This window comes from Plectropomus leopardus, chromosome 15 (assembly GCF_026936395.1).
Source record: "Plectropomus leopardus strain MGB_pleo_1.0 chromosome 15, ASM2693639v1, whole genome shotgun sequence".
Lineage (NCBI taxonomy): Eukaryota > Metazoa > Chordata > Actinopteri > Perciformes > Serranidae > Plectropomus > Plectropomus leopardus.
The window spans coordinates 12,802,845-12,822,589 of NC_142190.1; the positions used below are offsets into that span (position 1 = coordinate 12,802,845).

General features: G+C 39.0%; 1 protein-coding gene across 1 annotated transcript in view; it reads left to right on the forward strand.

Moving 5' to 3' along the window:
• The first annotated feature begins 445 nt into the window (after positions 1–445).
• The window catches only part of LOC121952826 (polypeptide N-acetylgalactosaminyltransferase 10-like), a 68,369-nt gene continuing 49,069 nt past the window's right edge, over positions 446–19,745 (forward strand). The window contains exons 1-2 of the mRNA XM_042499666.2: positions 446–684; positions 16,723–16,825. Coding sequence (XP_042355600.1) covers positions 526–684; positions 16,723–16,825 — 262 coding nt within the window. The 5' untranslated portion in view covers positions 446–525. The remainder of the gene's footprint in view (positions 685–16,722; positions 16,826–19,745) is intronic.

A 19,745-nucleotide genomic window follows, 5' to 3' on the forward strand; every position in this document is an offset into this window, starting at 1 on the left:
CCTGATACACATTTGTGGACTATTAAAAAAGTCAATACAAAACTCAATTACTGGGATCCATTTAATTTCAAGATCAGCAATTAGCATTGATGGGATATTGTGAGTGCAAAGAAAAAAAATATTGAGAACTTTTTATATCCATATACTGTATATGTCATTTCATGTGCATGCCATATCTGTAATTGCAAAACTGATATCTGCAACCTCAAATATGTCACATTTTGGCGTTTTACTGAATGTAAGAAGAGTTTTAGCACAGCACTATTTTTAAAGGGAACATTAAAAATTGTTCTTTCTTTCTTTCTTTGTTTTTTTATATTTACTTCACCAAGTAAAGCCTAAGAAACTTATGAGCCTGTGGAGGTTTATTGTGAAAATCCTGACGGGAAGTTGCGTTCGTAGGAGGTATTTTAACTAGCTTCCATGCCTCGCGCTCACAGTGAAAGTTGTCTCCGCTTGGAGAAGCAGTCAGCCAGGACTCGCTAGTTTCCACCGCCGCTGCTTCACACGCTTTCCCCCGGAGAGATGAGGCGGAAGGAGAAGAGGCTGCTGCAGTTCGCCGGGCTGCTCATAGCGGCTCTTCTGTTCCTCCCAAACGTCGGGCTTTGGTCTTTGTACAGGGACCGAGTCTTCGACAACTCTCCGAGTACAGTGGACGGTCCGGGCGGCATCTTTCGGATACAGGTTAGGGAATCTCGTTATAATACTCCCCATTTATTGTCTGAAGAGTGGACAGTTTGAAACAACACTCCATGTAGGTGACTAGGGAGATGACAGTCATTTTAGACACCAGTGCAGACCGGTAGAAAATGAGTAGAGTCGCCGAAAGTGTCTGTCAGGGTCTCGGAGTTACAGCTTTACTTAGAGCGCTGCTCCGGTTTAGCACCATGGATGACGCCGAGACTTTCTGCCAACAGGAGAGGGTCTTCTTGGTTTTATAAAAGTGTGGCGACAAAGCATGGGGATGTCCAGTCAATGGACACACATTTTATTGGTTTATTTAGCTTTTGGTATAATTCTGGACTGAATCAGAGCAGGAATTGTGAGCTTTCCAGCAGCCGCCATTAGTTTTGTTTGCTTCTCAGTATTGGGGATCTCCGCTCAAATCAGGGTGATTCACAGTTGTTGGATGTACTGCATTTGGCAATTGCATTTCTGATCTTCCTTTATGATAAGCAATTGTAGATGCTTTTATTAGTGATCATGTTTTAATTGATACTGTCTGCAGCTGTTGCCATGGAGAACAGCTGAACTCGCTCCTGGTTATTTGCAGTATTCATTGATGGTATGGTTAACGATCATTTATGAACCATTTAGAATAACAGCCAAAGAATTAGGATTCGTGGCTCAGTTTTGATGTTGTAAGTTTGTTGTTCAGCGTTCTTTCTTTCTTTCTCAAGAAGCAATGGAAATAAGCAGTGCTCTAGGTTTGTTTTACTGTTTCAGTTGGTTTTTATTAAATTTTCCAGTATGATAGTCAAAAGCCAAAGAAGCTAAAGAGAGAGCCAAAGAATGCCTTTGTGGAAAGGTGTTATACATAGTTAAGAATGATAGCGTAATTACTGTGTATTGTGTAAACTCTCAGATGCTCTGTGACGTGGAACAAATTTCATTTGATGTCATCCTAAGAGAACATTTAGCATAGATTGCCTTTAATTTCCCTCATGATTTCATCAACATTAAGACTAATTATATATCTTTATTTCTAAATTGTACTGGAACGGTATTTCATGCCAAATAAACAAAGATCAAATTAACATTTACTTTGTTTAGATGACGATTCTGGAGAGGCTTTCCAAAGTTGTTGACTAAAAAAGAAAGCAAAAATAAAAAGGTACTGTTATGTTTGACAATGATGAGTAGTCAAAGTTGGTTCCCTTAGTGATTTTTTATAATGGCACAGGATCATCTTAAACACATTGTGTGTCAGGGAAGATATTTGAAGTTGTAATACTGCTTTTGCTGATGTTTTAACGCAACAAAGTCTGCAGATGGAAGAAGTCAAAGTAGTCAGTTGGGAGAAGGTAGAGTGGGTTGTCCTCTAATTATATGGTTGGATGTTTGATGTCAGGCTTCTTTTCAAATGTTGAAGTGTCCTAGGGTCTAGATAATGAAACACATATTGCTCCTGAAGGTCATGAAAGCACATTGCATGGTGGCTCTCTGTAACTGCTGCGTGTGTGAATGAGTGAATAAGAAGCACATGGTAAAGTGCTTTGGGTCGCAGTGATTTGTGGCAATTTTGGAGGGCAGTGACAAATGTTGCGCTGCCACTATAGAGGCTTCAGATAAACGCCATTATATTGACAGAGTTTGAAACATAAAGTAATATGTCTATTTTCTTTAATCATCTGGAAAACAAGAATCCAGGTATTTTTGTTGCCTGACAGCATATTCTCATTAAACACTTCATTTATATCGATATCCTACGATAATGTGCAGACAACAATTTGTATGATATTCCAGAATTAGTAACCCGTGAATGACATTGCATCCTTAACAAACAGATACATAATGAACGCAAAATTACAATGATTAGGTTTAGAAAAAGAAACATGGTAAGTGAGTACCCTAAAATTCACTCGAAGTTCACACAGTTATGAACAAAAGTCTCCAAGGGAAAGCTTCGGGAAAAAGTCTGCATTGTTGTGATCCATTTATCACCCCCACCAGCCTCTTTACAGTATTAACCTGTTTTACTCCTGTCAGCTTATTGGTCACATGATCACAGCCTTCCAAAGTATATGAGATATGTACAAATTTAGGTGCTATACTTTTTGTAGGAAAACATACAAACACTTTATGAGGACAGCATGTGCACACCCTTGTCTCTACAGTAGCCCAAAATGGATAAACAAAACACTGGCTCTAAAGAAGGTCATTCACATTTTTGTGTCAGCCACTGTCGCTCACAGCCTCTTTTTTTATGTGAAATTTGTTTATTCAATGAACTGTTTAAAATCTCAGAGTCCATTTTTTTCTGAGGAGGAAGAGACCTCTGCCAATAATTTGGCTCTTCAACACAGAAGGAATTCTGACATAAGACTTTCACACTGTTGTGCGTTAGAAAACAGGTTTATCTCCTGCATGCTGTGTCATTATTTAGTGTCATATAGATACTGGCAGCTCTCTATCATGCATTGGGTAAAAAGCAGGAAAACACCAATCAGTCTGCCAGACTCATGTCAGGCAGTGCTAACAATTCAGTTATTTTAGTTTCTAATAAAACACAGGACCTCTTTGACGCTGCTGGAAACTGGCTGAAAGCATTTTTTTCTGGCAAACTTTTAATAGCAAAAGACAAATGGAACAAAGGACAAATGAGAAAGGAGGAAGGAACAATATGTGTGTTTGTGTTCTGTGTTTGAGTGCTCCCTGTGGGCTGTTATGGCTTCACTGAAGTACATAAAAATCAATACCCTTATCCCATTCAGCCTTTTCCCACATAAGTCTTGTTAGAGACATTTGTAGCGGATATTTCCTTCCCCTTGTTGGTCTCTGTCTGCTTCACTTGTAGACGTCACAGCGCTTAAACCATCAGAATAAGATCAGAGGCGATTAAACAGAAACAGAATGAGCTGCACTCTCATTCATAGACAATTCCTCCCACTGATGTGTTAGATAAAATAGAATAAAAATGAACAGTATTCATACATATTGTTTTTTTAAAGATTTATTTACCCAGAGAGGAAGAGAAGACAGCTTTACTTGAGCAGAGTACTCGTTTATTTAGTTGCACTTTTTTTTTTACAACATTTCAGCTGTTTGCCTCAAAGCAGTTTAGTTTGAGAAATTTGCAGTTTTTGTTCAGTCTTTATGCTCCTTTTAAAAAGAAATACCACACTGGAATTCACAGCAGGCACAATGGATTCCAATGACAATGCCCAGTAATGTAAAAAAAGAGTATCCAGGTATTCAATGAATTCTATCAAACCTCTGCTGCAGCGTAATCTATTATTCGTCTGTAGGCTCACTATATTTAAAAAGTCAGAATTTCTTCATTATTATTACATTTCCTCATAGCTCTGCAGCTTTGCTAAGGGTGAAGTATTTGGAGATGTACGAAAGGAAGCAACAATTGTTTGACTACAGCTGCTGACCTCTGTAAAGGACCGAGCTTCAGACTTTTCAAGCGTGCGGTGGCTTTGTATTTTATACTGAAAAGATACATTTTTGGTGTAGGGCAACACAGCAGCAGAGGTTGGAGAGAGCATGACTGCCTGACATTAAGCCACTCTGTGGAGATTGAAAGTGCAGTTGCAACAGTTTTTATTGGAAGTACTGGCTATAGAAATGAGTTCTGTGGATTATCCAGAGTAAGAGGGACACTCTGGAGGTTGCCGACAGATTTTTGAAATTACATTTTTCAAAACTTTGAGAAAAACAAACAAACAAACAAAAAACCCACCTAATTTGAATTTGCGTACCAACAGTATTTTATGATGAAGTGACCCATTAAAGATGACTGCCACACGGGCTTACACAGGGCAGTAAACTGCTGCTATATATATATATATATATATATATATATATAAACACACACACACACACACACACACACACATATATACTGTATATACATACTTCTTTTGCTGTGCCATCAGAGCAGAACAATCACTACACAAAATTTGCTTTGAATGGGTGTTGTCCAGTATAAATAACAGTCCACTCCTTCACATCTCCTGCGAGATGCATTCAAGGAGTTGAATCATCCTCGATGATAGCAGACCTCAATTGATTTGTAGGTAGGGCCGGAGGTTGAAGAACGAGGTTGGAAGGAACAATATTAAGCTGAATGAAAAGCATTGTAGAACATGTTGAACATAAACTGCATGTGATGAGGTTGGGGCCAGAAGCATGAAACTGTTAAATGATTCAGCACAAACAAAACCAAGCAGCAGCACTGTATTTATTTTGTGTGAGAGCTGAGTTTCCATTTTGTTATTAGATTTTAAATGTTTAAAAATGTTTTTCCTGATTCTGTTGTGAAACAAGGTATAAAAACGTTAATGCAGGAGACTACAAATAACTCAAACTGGTCTTTACTCCAGGTCGGAACAGGGAATCGGCAAACAGAACATCCTGCTACCAAAACAAGTATCCAAGAAAGACTGAACAGAAAACCAGGGTTTAAATACAAAGTGAACTGATGAGGAGATGAAGTGCAGGTGGAGGAAAAAGAGTGGAGATGCTCAAGTGAGGTGAAAAAGGTGATGAGGCGGAAGACCAGGCAGGGAGCTAATTGGCTGGGAAAAACTCAGGAGCAGAGAGGCACTAATTAGGCTGATTCAGGACAGGTGTGTAGCGGGCTGGGAGAAACTCAGGTGCAGGGAAGGGCTAAGGAGACTGATGTTAGACAGGTGTGACAGGAAACAGGTGGGAAACATAAAAAACAGGAGGAACTAAAGACACAGGGAAATCACAACAGAAAATGAGAACAGGTGAAAGGACTGTATGAATAGTGAAGGACAGGTAAAAAAAATCAAGCAAAGCAGACAAATACAGACTGTGCATTCCAGTACCCATATTACCACAATATATAGTATACCAGAACAAGATTTAGTATGTCCTGATAAATAGTATATCAGATGCATTATGAAAAATAATAACAATTAAATAAACAGAAAGGCCAGGATATAACACACAAGGATGTTCAAATAAAACAGGAAAAATAATGAAACAAAGAAACACTAAAAGTGTTTTCAGAAATCTTATCTGACACTACACTGAAATGAGAAAGCTGTTGTTCGATGAAACGGAGCGTTCTGTTTCTACACGAAATAATGAACTGTGTGACTAATCCCACATTCACTTTGTTCGGTGCTCTGCTGCTCCTTCTCCCTGGACAGAGTGCCCACAGTGCACTCTGACAGAGTGCGGTGCTTTGGATTACCGAACGGTACAATCCAACAGTGCTCCGAATTTATGAACCGTTCAGTTTCGGCCAGAGTGCGCTCTGGCACTCAGAGTGAGTGTGTCTGAACGCACCCCTAGAGATAAAAATCCTCATGATAATGAAACATTTAAACATAGACAGATGACCGACATAACTTAAATGTATATGTCAGGAAGTCTTCAAAAAAATGTCTTTAGCAGAAGTGTAACGGCCTCTGGACACAGAGCAGGACCGTGACAAACATAAATTGGTCTTGGGGTTACTTGCCCCACAGTGTACACTCCAATCTGGCTAAATGCTTTTCAGCAGCATGCTGGCAGCTCTTTGTGTGAAAGCAATTTATCTGTACATCTTAACCGTAGTGAGCATTGATCAGTGTAGGAGCCATGTCTCTGGCTCCTCGCCTCAGCACATCACAGCGCGAGCCGGGCCCAGCAGAGCAGAGTGCTTTGGATGGGGGGATGTATAGTATGAGGGAAGGCAAAGGGGAGGGTAAGGTGAGTCAGTGTATGCCACATCTCTCCTTTCATTAACCTCATGGTAAACAGAACCAAGCTCAGAAGCAACAAGCAGAGACAAGTCGATCATCTCTGCAAAGCTCTGTTTGTAGCTCAAAAAAACATGACGCTGATGAAGAGATACAGAGGAGAACAAAAAAAAGGTCTTGCCTCTTATGATAACCACCACTACAAATTCTTACTAATATCTGTTCATTTTCAGCAAACAGGTATAGGTCCTATTTGTAAACCATAAAATAGGTTGCTTGTGCAAGTCCTCTATAGACTTTATAAAAATGGACAACATGAAAACTCCCCAAAAGTGAAGCCAAAACATCCAGATTGCCCCTTGGTGGCTGGCTGCATTATAGACCAGATGTCGATGTCCATGTGTTCGTCCATGTTTTTTTTTTTTGCTAAATTTTAGGTCCAAGTTATTCAATGTCATAAAAAGGAGGGTTGATTTCATGATTGACAGCAATGTGTACCTATTGGTGTGCTTAAGATTATTGGTGCTGCTCATGATTGGTCAGACAGGTGTATGGGAGGGAACCATGGCTCCCAATTACATCTCTAGTGCAAGCTGGCAGCGGATGTATCCCAGCTATTTTGCTTCATGTTTGTAGAGTGGAGTGGAGCTGCATTGTCAGTTCTAATACACAGTTTATGATGTCATCCAAAACAGCCCATATGACTTTTCCAAATACAACTTACTCAGGTATGAATGTCAGTTTCCCTCTTAAAGTCACATGCTTTTTTGATCCAACCTATTTTTTCAATTTTTTGTTAGACGTTTAGCAGCAGCACAGCTTCACCCACTGCTGTCAATTCCACAATGTGAAAAAATATAAACTTCCTTTTGTGCAGTGAAAACATTAGTAGCAGCTCCCCTCCACTGTTCCCTGCTGTTCCCTAAACGGTTACCTTACCTTCACCTCTGGCTGGGATGGGACAGGAAGCTGGTATTTCTGTGTGGCTTCCCCTGCCTTCCTCTCCCTCAGACATGATAATAAGGAGCTTATTTGAACAGCTCAGATGGGTTTGGACTTTAGCCAGTAGAGGCGGTGATCCCAGCAGAACCAACATGGCTGTAAATTACTGCTGAACCCCCCAGCGGGTCCATCACACTATGCTTAGAACTCATGATGTGTTTTTGTTTGTTCCTTTGTTGGTAAGACAGAATCCTGTGCAAGGGTGCTTAAAATGCTTTTTCCCCCTCCCTAAGGGTCTGCTCACCCAAAGAATAACACATTTTTTAACTTACCAGGAGTACTGTCTGGACACACAGATATTTTCAGTTTATGTGCCAAGGTTTTGAGATAGGCATCTTTAAAACAGCTACAGTCACCCCTGTACAATGGAGGAGAATAGGATTTTGTGTGCCCACCTCGAAGTATTGAAAATTACTTTTTTAAATCTTCACAGTGATACATAATTGAAAGTTATCACTCTGAGCAGGATTACCTCTCTGGTAGAAAGTAGTCTACATGAAAACTTTTCCATAAATGGTTTAAAACCCACATTGGGTTTGATCAGTCAGGTCAGCCTTATAAATAAAGTTTCATTAGTTTAAAATCTGAGTTTAAGCTCAGATACCTGCATGTTTGCCAGCTGTATCATTTTTTATTAATATCCTGTAAACTGATTGGGAGACTTTATGTGTCTGTTAGCAGGACTACCTTTAGCTGGAGGTGGTGTGTTAGTGAGGTCCTTTCTTTTTATTTGTGATCATATGCACTTTATTGTATATCTGTTCTCCTCGCTGTTGCTATTTGTACATACCTGCTTGCACATACACACTCTTCTTGGTAAAAAAGATGAAAGGCCTGCAAGCTTAAGACTGTTGCAGAGTGAGAGCAAAAGTACATATGGTCAATAATATGTGGACACAACATTACACCCATACAGGCATCAATCTGCTGCTAAAACAGCCTTCACTCCTCCTTTTAGGTTTTGCATAAGATCTTGAAATCTGGCTGCAGGATTTGTTCTCATTCCAATTTTTTCAGCAACAAAAAAACGTTTTAAGACGTTTTGAGAATTTACGTGTGTCCTTGTTTTCATCAGTACTTGTTCCTTTCTTTGATTTTACTGGTTAAAATCAAAAAGGAGCAAGAGCCTTCATCCAGATTCATCTTCTGTGGCTGAGGGAAACAGCATGTGGTCCAAACCATTTGTAAGACCAGTGTTCACATCACAGTCCATCAATATCTGAGCAGAAAGTCTGAGGCTGCAGGAGGCGAAGGACTCCATGAGTCCTGGCCTCTCTCAGGTCCTCTTCCTGCTCTCTCCCTCTCAGCGGGAGTCTGGATAATGACTTCTTTTGGGAGATAATGGACTGTGCAGTGGCCTTGCTGAGCTTCTCTTTGAGGGAGTTTGGAGTGCCTCTCTGCAGGGGCCTCCGCCTGGAGGTCCTTGGCCTTAAGCTCATGTCCAGCTCAGATAGCACGGAGAGCTGATGCCTGTAGGCATTTGCATGTGCATTAAAACACATCTGAGCATTTTAAAACACCTTATCGAAGTTTTAATGGTGTCTCTCATGACTTAAGTCAGATGATAATGTTGCTCTGTGTCTGCTGCAGCATTTTTAGCCCGTGTTGTGACTTGTGAATGAACATTCAAAGGACTTATTCATCTCTCTCAAGCCTAGCCTCTCACTGAACTGAAGCAGGAGTAGGTCAGTTAGTTCGTGCAGAAGTTTCATGTTCTCAGAAGAGGTAACGGGGGATTTGTGAGCCTCCAGCACAGATTGACTTGCCTGTGAAGTGGCTGAAGGTGGAGGGGGAGGAGCTGAGGGTGAGGTGAAATAAGAAAGACAGGTAATTGTGTCTCTGGGGTCGAGACGGATCTTTGTGTGATCTGACAGAACAGGAAAGGAAGAAAAAGAACAGGAAAGCTTCCTGTTCTCACTCCAAGCTACCGTTGGCTCTCAGCAGGAGGAGAGGAAACAGAAAAGGGAAGTATTGACCCAAGGTGGTCTGATTTATCCTCAGAGAGCGAATGGGCAGCTTGGTTCTTATCAGACTTACTGCACTGCTGGTAATACCAGCCTTCCCCCCACGCCAAACAAAGGCAGTCCAATAGTATTCCTCTATCTCCCCTTGTTCACCTGTTGTCTTTGTTCAGCACAACAGACCTGAAAGCAGCTGAAAATGAGCTAAGTGCTGTCTGGTTGGTGCCAAAAATTGTGATGTAATGATACCTTGCAAAAGAGCAAGGGTCAGATTTAGATATTGAGCTATCAGCTGCATGCTTTCAGAAAGCTTAAGCAATAACGTAAAATATCAAACACTGCTGTTTTCTTTTTTCAGTTTATTGCTGGTGGTACAACAATAAATTGGCAGTGCAATGTCCATTCATTTCATCAGGATGTTTTTTTTTCTGCCGCATCCTAGTCCTTGAGCAAATGGAGATGATGGCTAGATTTGCGGTGCAAGCATGGGTGGATTACTGAACGGACCTACCGGGCACAGGTCCAATATGTCAGGGCCCAAGGGCCTTGACCTGCAAAATGTCACTTAAATAGACACACACTGACCAGGACGAGACGCACGTGTCTTCAAGTAAACAAAACGACCCCTAAGAGACACAAGAAGACCACAAAGTGACACAATAGCACAGAGGGATGCATAATGTCTAAAAGATGTGCCAAACAAAACACTGCTTCTGTGTAGGAAGGGTAGTGGGGCCTTCTGCATGTCTGTGCCCAGGGGACCATAGTTCCATGATCCATCCATGGGTCCAAGTGGGATGGACTGGGTGTCATCAAAATGAAAAGGAATCTGTGTCATGACTCATTGTATTCCTCTTCTCAGATTTTTAGGTATGCTATGCACACTGCACCTGATTCCCAAATATACGTGAAATGTGCTAAAATTTGCCTTGATTTGAAGCGTCGATCAAGTGGATATTTTGACCTGTTGGTGGTGCTAGATGAAATATTGGGCGCCAAAGTCATTACAATTCATAGTTTGGGGATAATGAATGCTGCTACCAAATTTTACACGCATCTGTCTAGGATTTATCTAGGAATTTAACACTCTGACCAACTGAGCCATCCCATTTGGGTGAATAAAAAATACATACTATATAAATTTTGCATTATTTCCTACTAGGCATTGTTTATGCTAGCTTGTCCCATACAAGACAACTTTATGTAATGTTAAGCATCTGAGAAGAGAGCCAAGCTTGCATTTTCTAGACAATTCTCTAGAGACAGAGCCAGCAGAAGCTTGTACTGCAAACATCGGCATCTACTGTGCATCTGCGCTTTCACAAATGAAAACTGAATTTGTACAGTGCTAATGTCTGCCAAGAAACACACTTGTTTAAATATTTATTCTAAATGTTTATTTATTTTATTTATTTATAGTTTATTTGGCAGTTTGGCTATACTTTTGGGAATGCTTCTCAATGTAGTAATACAGCATTAACAATCTGACAAACATAGCAATATGATAAATAATATACAGAGAGCAGTACAAACAATAGCTGCACCAATGTGTTTTTAAATAGAGATGTCAAAAGCATTTAGAGGCTGGATGGCAACTACCTTGTATTAAGAACCCACCTTTCTAACCTCTGGGGATGAACATTTTCTCTGCAAAGTTTTCCACTATGCTTTAACAGAAAGTTTAGAGGGTACAAGTGAGACCTCAGAGGTCACTGGCATTTTGTTCTGATTTTGCTGTCACTTATTTCTCGGGAGAAAAGGTTCACCCTTGTGCCTTAACACATCCACTGAAGAATAAAGGCACAGCCAAAGAGCATGATGAGGTAACGCTTTGTAGAAAAGAAAGGTGATGCCTCAGAGGTTAGCATGGCATTTCCATTCATTGTGGTGCAGCTTTCATTGTTTTTTTTTTGAAGTATTGAGGACCTTTTTTTATGAATGGCCAGGTGTGACGTGTAAGACATTTTCCAAAACCAGCGGAAGATGGCTCAAAATAGTTAGCAGATATGTCAAGAATAAGGAGTAATGTATAACAGTATGGGTTAAAATAAAATGGAAAAGTGCAATGCAGCACACAAGAGTTGACAACGGCACAGCAAGGTAAATCTGCTTCTTCTTCTGTTCTTTTCGTATAGCCCCATCCAGCTTAGTTCATTTTGCTTGTAATGCCTATCAAGCTTCCATCCAGAATGGCAGATCTGCAATTAATATTGATAATGGAGGCAGGCTTAACACTAAAAAATGTTAGTTTTGACATAATGAGACTTTGAGTTTACAACCAAGTGAACCGAAGCAGGCATCTCCTCTCTACCCAGTAACAGTTATTGAAGTCACTGCACTGGCTGCCTGAAGCTAATATGCTGCTAACTGTTGGATGACTACTTTAACAGTTATCTATATGCTTTTGTGAATGCAATTTCTTTGTTACTTTACCAACTCTTTTTTTTTTTTTTTTACAATAACACTTACATATATACTTGTTTTTCTCCTTTGAGGGGACCATGTGTTCTTTATTATTTTTTTGCCTAATTGTGGTGTCCACACACATGGTTGCATGCACACACGCACACACACACACACACACACACACACACACACACACACACACACACACACACACAGACCCACAAACAAATCCATAAAACACTTCAAAGTGAAACTCATAATGTTTATTCTCACCTAGGGACAGATACTTTGTAAGCAGCAAACATTAGGTGAGTAGATGAATAGACCATTAAAAGGCTACATGAAAGTTAATTAGTGATCATTCATGCAGGTGAACCCCGTAAGCTGAATGTTTTGCTCGATAAAGTATGAATTTCCATTGCAGCCTGTCACCCATCTGACACAGTGCTTTGTAATTAATGATTGAATAGTTGATGGAGATAAAACATGGGCTGCATGATTTCTGGTGTAGCTCCTGTCATGGCCTATTAGCCAGTTTGTGCCGCACCTTGAATATTGATAGAGTAGAAAAGTGCCCAGAGCAGAAATTTGTTTGTGGCAGCGTGAAGCCTTGTCCCTGTGATGATGGCCATTAGGAAGGCAGCAGCAGAGCGCACAGCAGGGAGGCAGAGGAAGCAACACAAAGAGTAGAATAATGATGACTATGTTTACCTTTCTTTTTTCTCTTTTTGTACAATGTGAATACCACTTACACCAGCTTATGACGTGGGTGTTGATGTGGTTGATACTACACAATACAGGCCCAATGTAAATGCACTCCTTTCTTTGAAATCCTACGCCACCTGCCTCGTCAGCTGAATTGGATCTTTTTCAAGTGTTGGAGTTGATGAGAAAGGGTCAGGCAACCCTGGGGTTTTGCTTAGTGAGGTAGCAGCAGGTGAGGCACTGTGAGATGGAGGAGGAATGATGGTTAGATTTGCTGAAAGGTTTGCTTGTATTATTTGAACAATATGTTGACTTTGTGATTTCTGTGTGTTGAGAGTTAAATTATTGGTTCTGTTGCTTCTGTTGTAATTCATATCCTATTGAGACCAAACTAGTGACATTGTTAACTCACTCTGATGAGCTTTCTATTACTGAACGCAATTTATTATTAATTTATTGTCAATGTAATAAGATGTTTAATGCAGCAATTAACTAACTGGCCACTAGACTATAATAAATAATTAATTAAATAAATAAATAATAATAAACATTATACATTATGTTAACTTGATGTCTTAATGTTGATAAGAGCACTGAGTTCCCTCCTTGATATTGTCTGCGTTAACGCCACATGGCAAAAAAAAAAAACAACAAAAAAAAAACTTTTCACAATGTCTGAGGGGTTAATGCAACCGTACAATACATAAACTAATCAAACCCAAATTTGATGTTAACACTTGCCATGCCTGTTGTTGCTAACCCTATTCCATGGCACCAAATGTTAGCAAGTGCATGTCAGCCACACTACCATCTTAAACGTGTCCCAACTGAAGTGGATGTTCAAGATGTTTCCCATTTGGCAGCAAGCTAGCAATGACAGGAGATAGTGCATGTGATGAAACAAATAATTTAATTAGTCAAACATACATTTCCCCCAAGCAAATATATGTCTGAATATGTTCACCCTCTCACAAAGCAAGCTTTCACAACAACCCACAAATTTAGTTTTTAGAAATTTCTATCTGATTACTTTTGGATAAAAATCTGTGCTTGATGTGAAACAGCATTCAAGGAGCTAAACAGCTCTGTCAAACTTAGGCTGTCTGAAAGACGCAGTCATTAGGTTTTTTTTACCCTCAGCCTTATCTCCTTCTGTTTTTATGTAGTTTTTCAACAAGCTGGCTTGCTGCACATGGAGTTTCCTCTATAGAAAAGCAGTAAAGATAAGAACTGATGACTGACAGTTAACTGAAAATAGGAAGCACAGTTTATAGTCTTACAGTGGCATTAAATCCCTGTTCATTGGCCTCATTTTGGGTGCAGAAATGAATCTTTGGCTCTTCTGCAGTAAAATTTTTCTTGAATGATTTTTAATCTTCGCTGCAAAAAGGCAGTCTTGAAATCTCTCAAATTCTGATGGACTGACACTAAAACTGTATTTAGCAGGTTATGAAAAACAACTGAAGCTGTGCTCTGGAAGGTTCAAACTGTAATACGCTATTGCTTACATTGCACTTTTTTGTGTGTATTTATTATACTGTGTTTTTATATTTATTCTGTCAACTCCAGAATGGTTTTCACTGTAACCTCCAGAGAAAGGGTACTCTCTTAAGCTGTGTACGAGTGTGATGCAGAACGACAGCAAATTCAAACTGAACTGAATTCAGTTGAACCTAAGTGAATTGAATGAAAATGAATGTGCCTCTATATCGGGGAGGACATGGATGTTCCACTAGAATGCTGGGTTAATGTGGTGTCCAGTTTAATTTCCTGCATATTAGTGGTGAGTGATTAAGACTGCTTTTCTGGGAGTGAGATTCCCCTTGTTGTTTGTTCTCTGCAAAGACCCCTACATCTGCTGGCACAGTCACTTCCTTATAGAAGAACACACACAGATGGACTCTTCATGTCATGGTGTCACACAGTAAGATGAAATATTAAACAAAGGGAAGATAGGGATGAAATGGTGTGAAACTGAAAATGATGCCGGCCTTAGACTCACATTTTAGCCTGATTCTTGTGAGACCCACATCAGTCTTTAATAAATCACTGTGATGCTCTCCATCACTCATAGCTGCCTCAGGTCAATAACCTCATAAAAATCCTTCAGATGTGACCACATAGCAAACACCATCAATCAGACTGATTAGCCACTAATTATTCTTAAAAGAGGAACTTAACAATCAAGATGCTGTTTTCCCACATCTTATTAAACGTAAATGTATGTTGTGTTAATGATGCGTTGTGTTTCAAATGCTTTCTCTGGTGCATTCAATTCAGCCAGTCTGTAAGTCAAAACTGTCTGTCAAACCACTCGCTGCTTCTCAAACCGAGCTGTGGCAAAAAGCATCATTATGATTTTTTGTTTGTTTGAATTTTATATAATTTTCATCACTCAGTGGATTGTGCTCATTTGGTTGCATGTTGTGTTTTGTTGGTTTGTTTTTAATTGTTATCACTGAGTGTAGTTTTATTAATATCTAGTTTGAGGAGACACACTGTATTCAGGAGAACAGAGAGGCTAATCATTTTAGCTACAGTTACACATTGCCATGTTGACTAACCTTTATATAAAGTATGTAAAAATATACAGTATATTTCTATATTTTAATTTGAGTTTGAGTTCCAAGAGAATAAGAATTGTTCAGTATAATAACCATTACAGCCTCTATGGGTCACAGCCAGGATTTTAAGACTTAAGTTGTTTCCCAAATCCATACTACAGAACTACTAAATAATACATTATTGTACTCCTCATTGTTATTATTTCAGAATTCACTGTTTATATAAACTAGTCTCCCACAATGTAATGCATAAATGAAAAGAAAAAAAGAAAAAGTGGATGGCTTTGAGACAGGTACAGAAAGATCTCAGCAGATCAGTAATATATAAATATTAGGTTTTTGAAAATGGTTTTACTCTCCCTAAAGCTTCAGTGGCATTCTAAAGTTGCAGCTTAACTGACTGTCTGACAGCTATGTATCCTTACATATTCGTATAACATGGTAAAATATGTTGTTTCATTGTATGCTGCAGACAGATAACAGTATACTGTCAAAATTAGTATGTAAAATGTAGTATAGAATATTGACAGTATTTTATTCATGTATTACAATAGTATCTCCCACCTTTACTGACTGTAAAACGTCAAGCCGACAGGAAGCAGCTGCTGTTGGCACAATCCCATGATCACACACTCCCATTGCACCCACAGTGTATAGCTGTTTGACTGTACTGTGGTAACAGCTAACAGCCTGGCTAATAGTATTCCATGCAGTCAGACATGTCATTTGTATTAACATCATTTCACTAATTGCATCCTCCCAGGGAGCTAATTGATTTATCATTGTGCTATGATCCCATAATATCTTGAGTCACTGAAAGTCATTTCTAAACCAGAATTTCATAAATGGCTGCTTTTGCATTTTAATGCTGCAGAGAAAATAGCTTATGATGATGAGGGTGTGGATGTCTGTGTGGCTGTGCATGTGTGTAACAGCAATTCAATTGAATGCCATTCTCTGGGTGTCAAACAACGATAAAAACACATTTTTTTTTAACTAAACCTCCAGCTGTCAACAGCACACCGCTGGAGAAAATATGAATCTTGTGCAAAATTTGGCTGACAGCCAGGGAGAAGGGGCAGTAGATAAACTACGTTTCTACAAATGCTTGTTGAAAAAATGAGCTGTATCTATTATTCAGGAATTTTACTGCACCATCTGTTATTTTTTTTCAAAAGATTGAACTCTTATGGATCACAATTATGTTATAATGAAACAAAAAAATGAAAACATAAAAGCAGCATTTTTTTTGTTACCGTTTTTACAAGTTAAAATAAAAGATGATGACTGGTGTGGCATATCAAAATGCTGATTAACAGCATCATTACCTCACAGGTGTGCCAATGCCACAAGTTTTGAGGGAGGGTGCTGTTGGGATGAGACCTTTTCTCTTTCCTCTATTACCATCACTTGAAATCAGTTCACATTTCAAGGAAACACCTCAAGATTAATGAAATTAAGAGCTCTTATATAAAAAAAAATAAAAATAACATCCTTTATTGTCGTGACAATGGTGCTTGAGTTAATCAACTTTACATGAATGGTTCCAATGCTATTTTGGAAGAAATTTCCACATAATGCAATTAAGAGCTTTTGAGTGGTTTATCAAAATGTTGGTATTATTTAAGACACTGACAGTCTCAGCAGCAGAAAATACATGATAGGAGTAAGGGTTTGTACTTTTTCTGTGTGCTCTTGCAGGGGTTGAACCAGATGAGGAAGGTCGCTCAGGTGGGACTCGATGGTGTGCGGCGGGTAGACTGGCATGACTACGAAGCAATGAGGAGAGATGCTGCTCGCTCAGGTAGGTCCAGCCTGTCTGCTGATGCTGCTGTTTTGTTTGGGCATATTTGCTAAGAACATCTGCTCTGTTTCAGCACAAGGCCACAAACACACACACACACACACACACACACACACACACACACACACACACACACACACACACACACAAACACTGCAGCACTCTAGTTCAACTCTGTCTTTTTTTTTTCTCTTAATTCTTTCCAAGTGGATTTCTCTCTCACGGTGTGAATCAATGCTGCGAGTACAGTTCTGAGTTCATAATTAAACGCAGTTAATCTTCTACAATAAGCATCGATTGAGCCTCGGGCCTTGAATGGGAAACATACCTTTGCCTATTTATTACAAATGTAACAGATTTAACTGGCTTTACGGTATTAGCTGGTACTTATGTAGCAAATGGGCTGGATTTGTGAGGGAGTACCAAGCGGTTCAAGACTCTAAAAGATAGATTTTGAGAAAAAAATAATGGTTTGGGTATTATTTACTGGAAACGCCATGAAGAGAGGCTCATCGAGTTTCATGCACCGCTATCAGAAAACTGATAACACAATCTGCAGCTTAAATGAATTTATTTTGGGTTCTGGTTCAGTTCAGCTACAATGGAGCCATGTTTTGTTCTCAACTGCAAAAAGAGCGTGTTTTGAATTTGCTACAGTTCTGATCTGCTTATTTTTTTCCACAGAAATGCTCGCTGGGCTAATGGGTATTGTAGTATTTAGAGGCACTTACCATGCCAAATTGAGGGAAATAAAAGCTGATGTCTTTGAAACAAAGTTTGAATAAAGCCAACCACTACATAAAATAATAGTACTGTTAAATTATCCAGGAGACTGCTGTGTTTCTATGTTGAAAAACATTGTGGAGATCATTAAGTGGAAGAACCTGAGATGGGAAATCAGAGTGGAGGAAAAACAACACAATGCCTGCTCCGTTGGATGTCAGTCAAACTGGGACTTTCAAATGTAACTGTCAGTAAAACATCAGAGACATCAGCATGTTTTTCTAAAGATTTAATTCTTAGAATTATTGTTTTTTTCAAGATCTTTCTAGAGCCATCCCATCACCACCTCCAATTTATTCAAATGTTTTGCACCTGTAGGTCTCTGTTTCCTTTGTTGGTATTGCATTGAAGGGCAATAGCGCCCATGTGCAGGGCCCTCAAAAACAAGCATTATTTAGTATGTTTACTGACTTTTTAGTCAATTTTCTAGTGTAAACACACTTCATACTCAAAACCTGTTGATTAAATATGTAGTATGAATTTTAGACACAGCTTGTTTTTGAATATTTCAGCATAATGCAGAGCACACTGAAAGTGTTTAAATCACTTAGCTGCCTAGAGAGCAAGATGGAGACACACACATACAAGATAGATTAAGTGTATATGTTTCAATACCCAAACCAGTCTGGAGCACTTCACATACTACCACCTAAGTAGATAAGTGTGTAATGTGCATTGCCCAGTACGCACATTAACACACTGGATGTCTCACTTTTGAAAAAAAAAAATGACTTAGTCAAAAATACTCTTGTAAGATGATTTTCAAAATATATTTTAGGGTTCAGATTTGCCTAAGGAGGACTAGAATTTTTTTTTTTAAGTATTCTATGTAACAAGTTTTTTTTTATGCAGGGGGAGGCACAATGTTAAGTAGAAGAGTTTAACTCTGAAATGAGCCATTAAAGTGGGGAGTTATTTTCCACAGTTATTACCTTCAGGAATGTTGACAGATCATTTCTGCCTAATGGAACAAGGCAGCTCACTTTAATTTGATGCTCTCCTCTGACTGTTGATCAGTCTCCATGCATGGCTCTCTGTGTGTTTGTGTGGAGTGCATTGATGAGTGGCTAATGAAACATGCAGCACAGTGCAATTTGATGCACTCCTGAAATGAACTCAGATTTCATAATGTTTGTTTGTGGAGGGTTGTTGGGGAGTGATTAGGCGCATGCTTTGGTGTACACATAAGATGAGTGCTATCGAGTCTGTCTGGAATGTGCGGCATATACTGTAAGCATACTGTATTGATTGCGTCAGTCTAGACATGAAATGATTAATAAATTACTCAATAGATTGAAAATATAATGGTAAATATATGATTTAGGTCTCAAATCTGAGGGTTTGCTGATTTTATGGCATTAAACTGAATAACTTGGGACTTTGAACTGTTGGTCAGACAAAACAAGACATTTAAGTATGTCAACTACAATGTTGTGTTATTGTGCAAATTTTTAGAACCAGCACAAAGAATGGTTTAATTTCACTGTCAGTATGCCTGCTACTCTGATGCTCCGAGTACACTTTTCGCCCTGAGATTTTATGCAATAAATAACCAAATGCTATATTCCAACAGCAGTCCAGCTCCGAAGACTGAACATCAATATGTGGTGTCATGTGTTGATAATAGGCCACCACAAATAAATGAATGTGTGGGAAACCCTGAAAATAATCACCATGTTAATAAGTAAAATATAGCAAGTTAATTACTAAATTCATTATAGCTCTAAAAAAATGATTGTCTGTGTTGTGGTCCCTGGCCAATTTATGTAAATGTTGGTGCTAGTTTTGTCCAGGGGTCTCTTTGTAAATGAGACTTCTTGTTTGTGGAAAGGATAAAATTATTGACTGTTTCAGAATGATAAATATTGTGTAAAACAAACAGATTTTAATGTAAGAGTAATGAAATTGAAAGCAGACTTTACACAGCATGTCCTGCCAAAATTGTATTTATTATTTTCATAACCTCTCATTCCAAACTTTGTTGTAGTGTATGTGTCTGCCATCCCAGTATTTACCTTTCCCAGGTGAAGTACTATACTTATTTATTCATGTATTTGTTTGTTTTATTTTTTAAGTATCGTATGGATAATTAGAGAATATCCTGCCTCCCTTAAGATACTGCAATTGTTGCACAAAC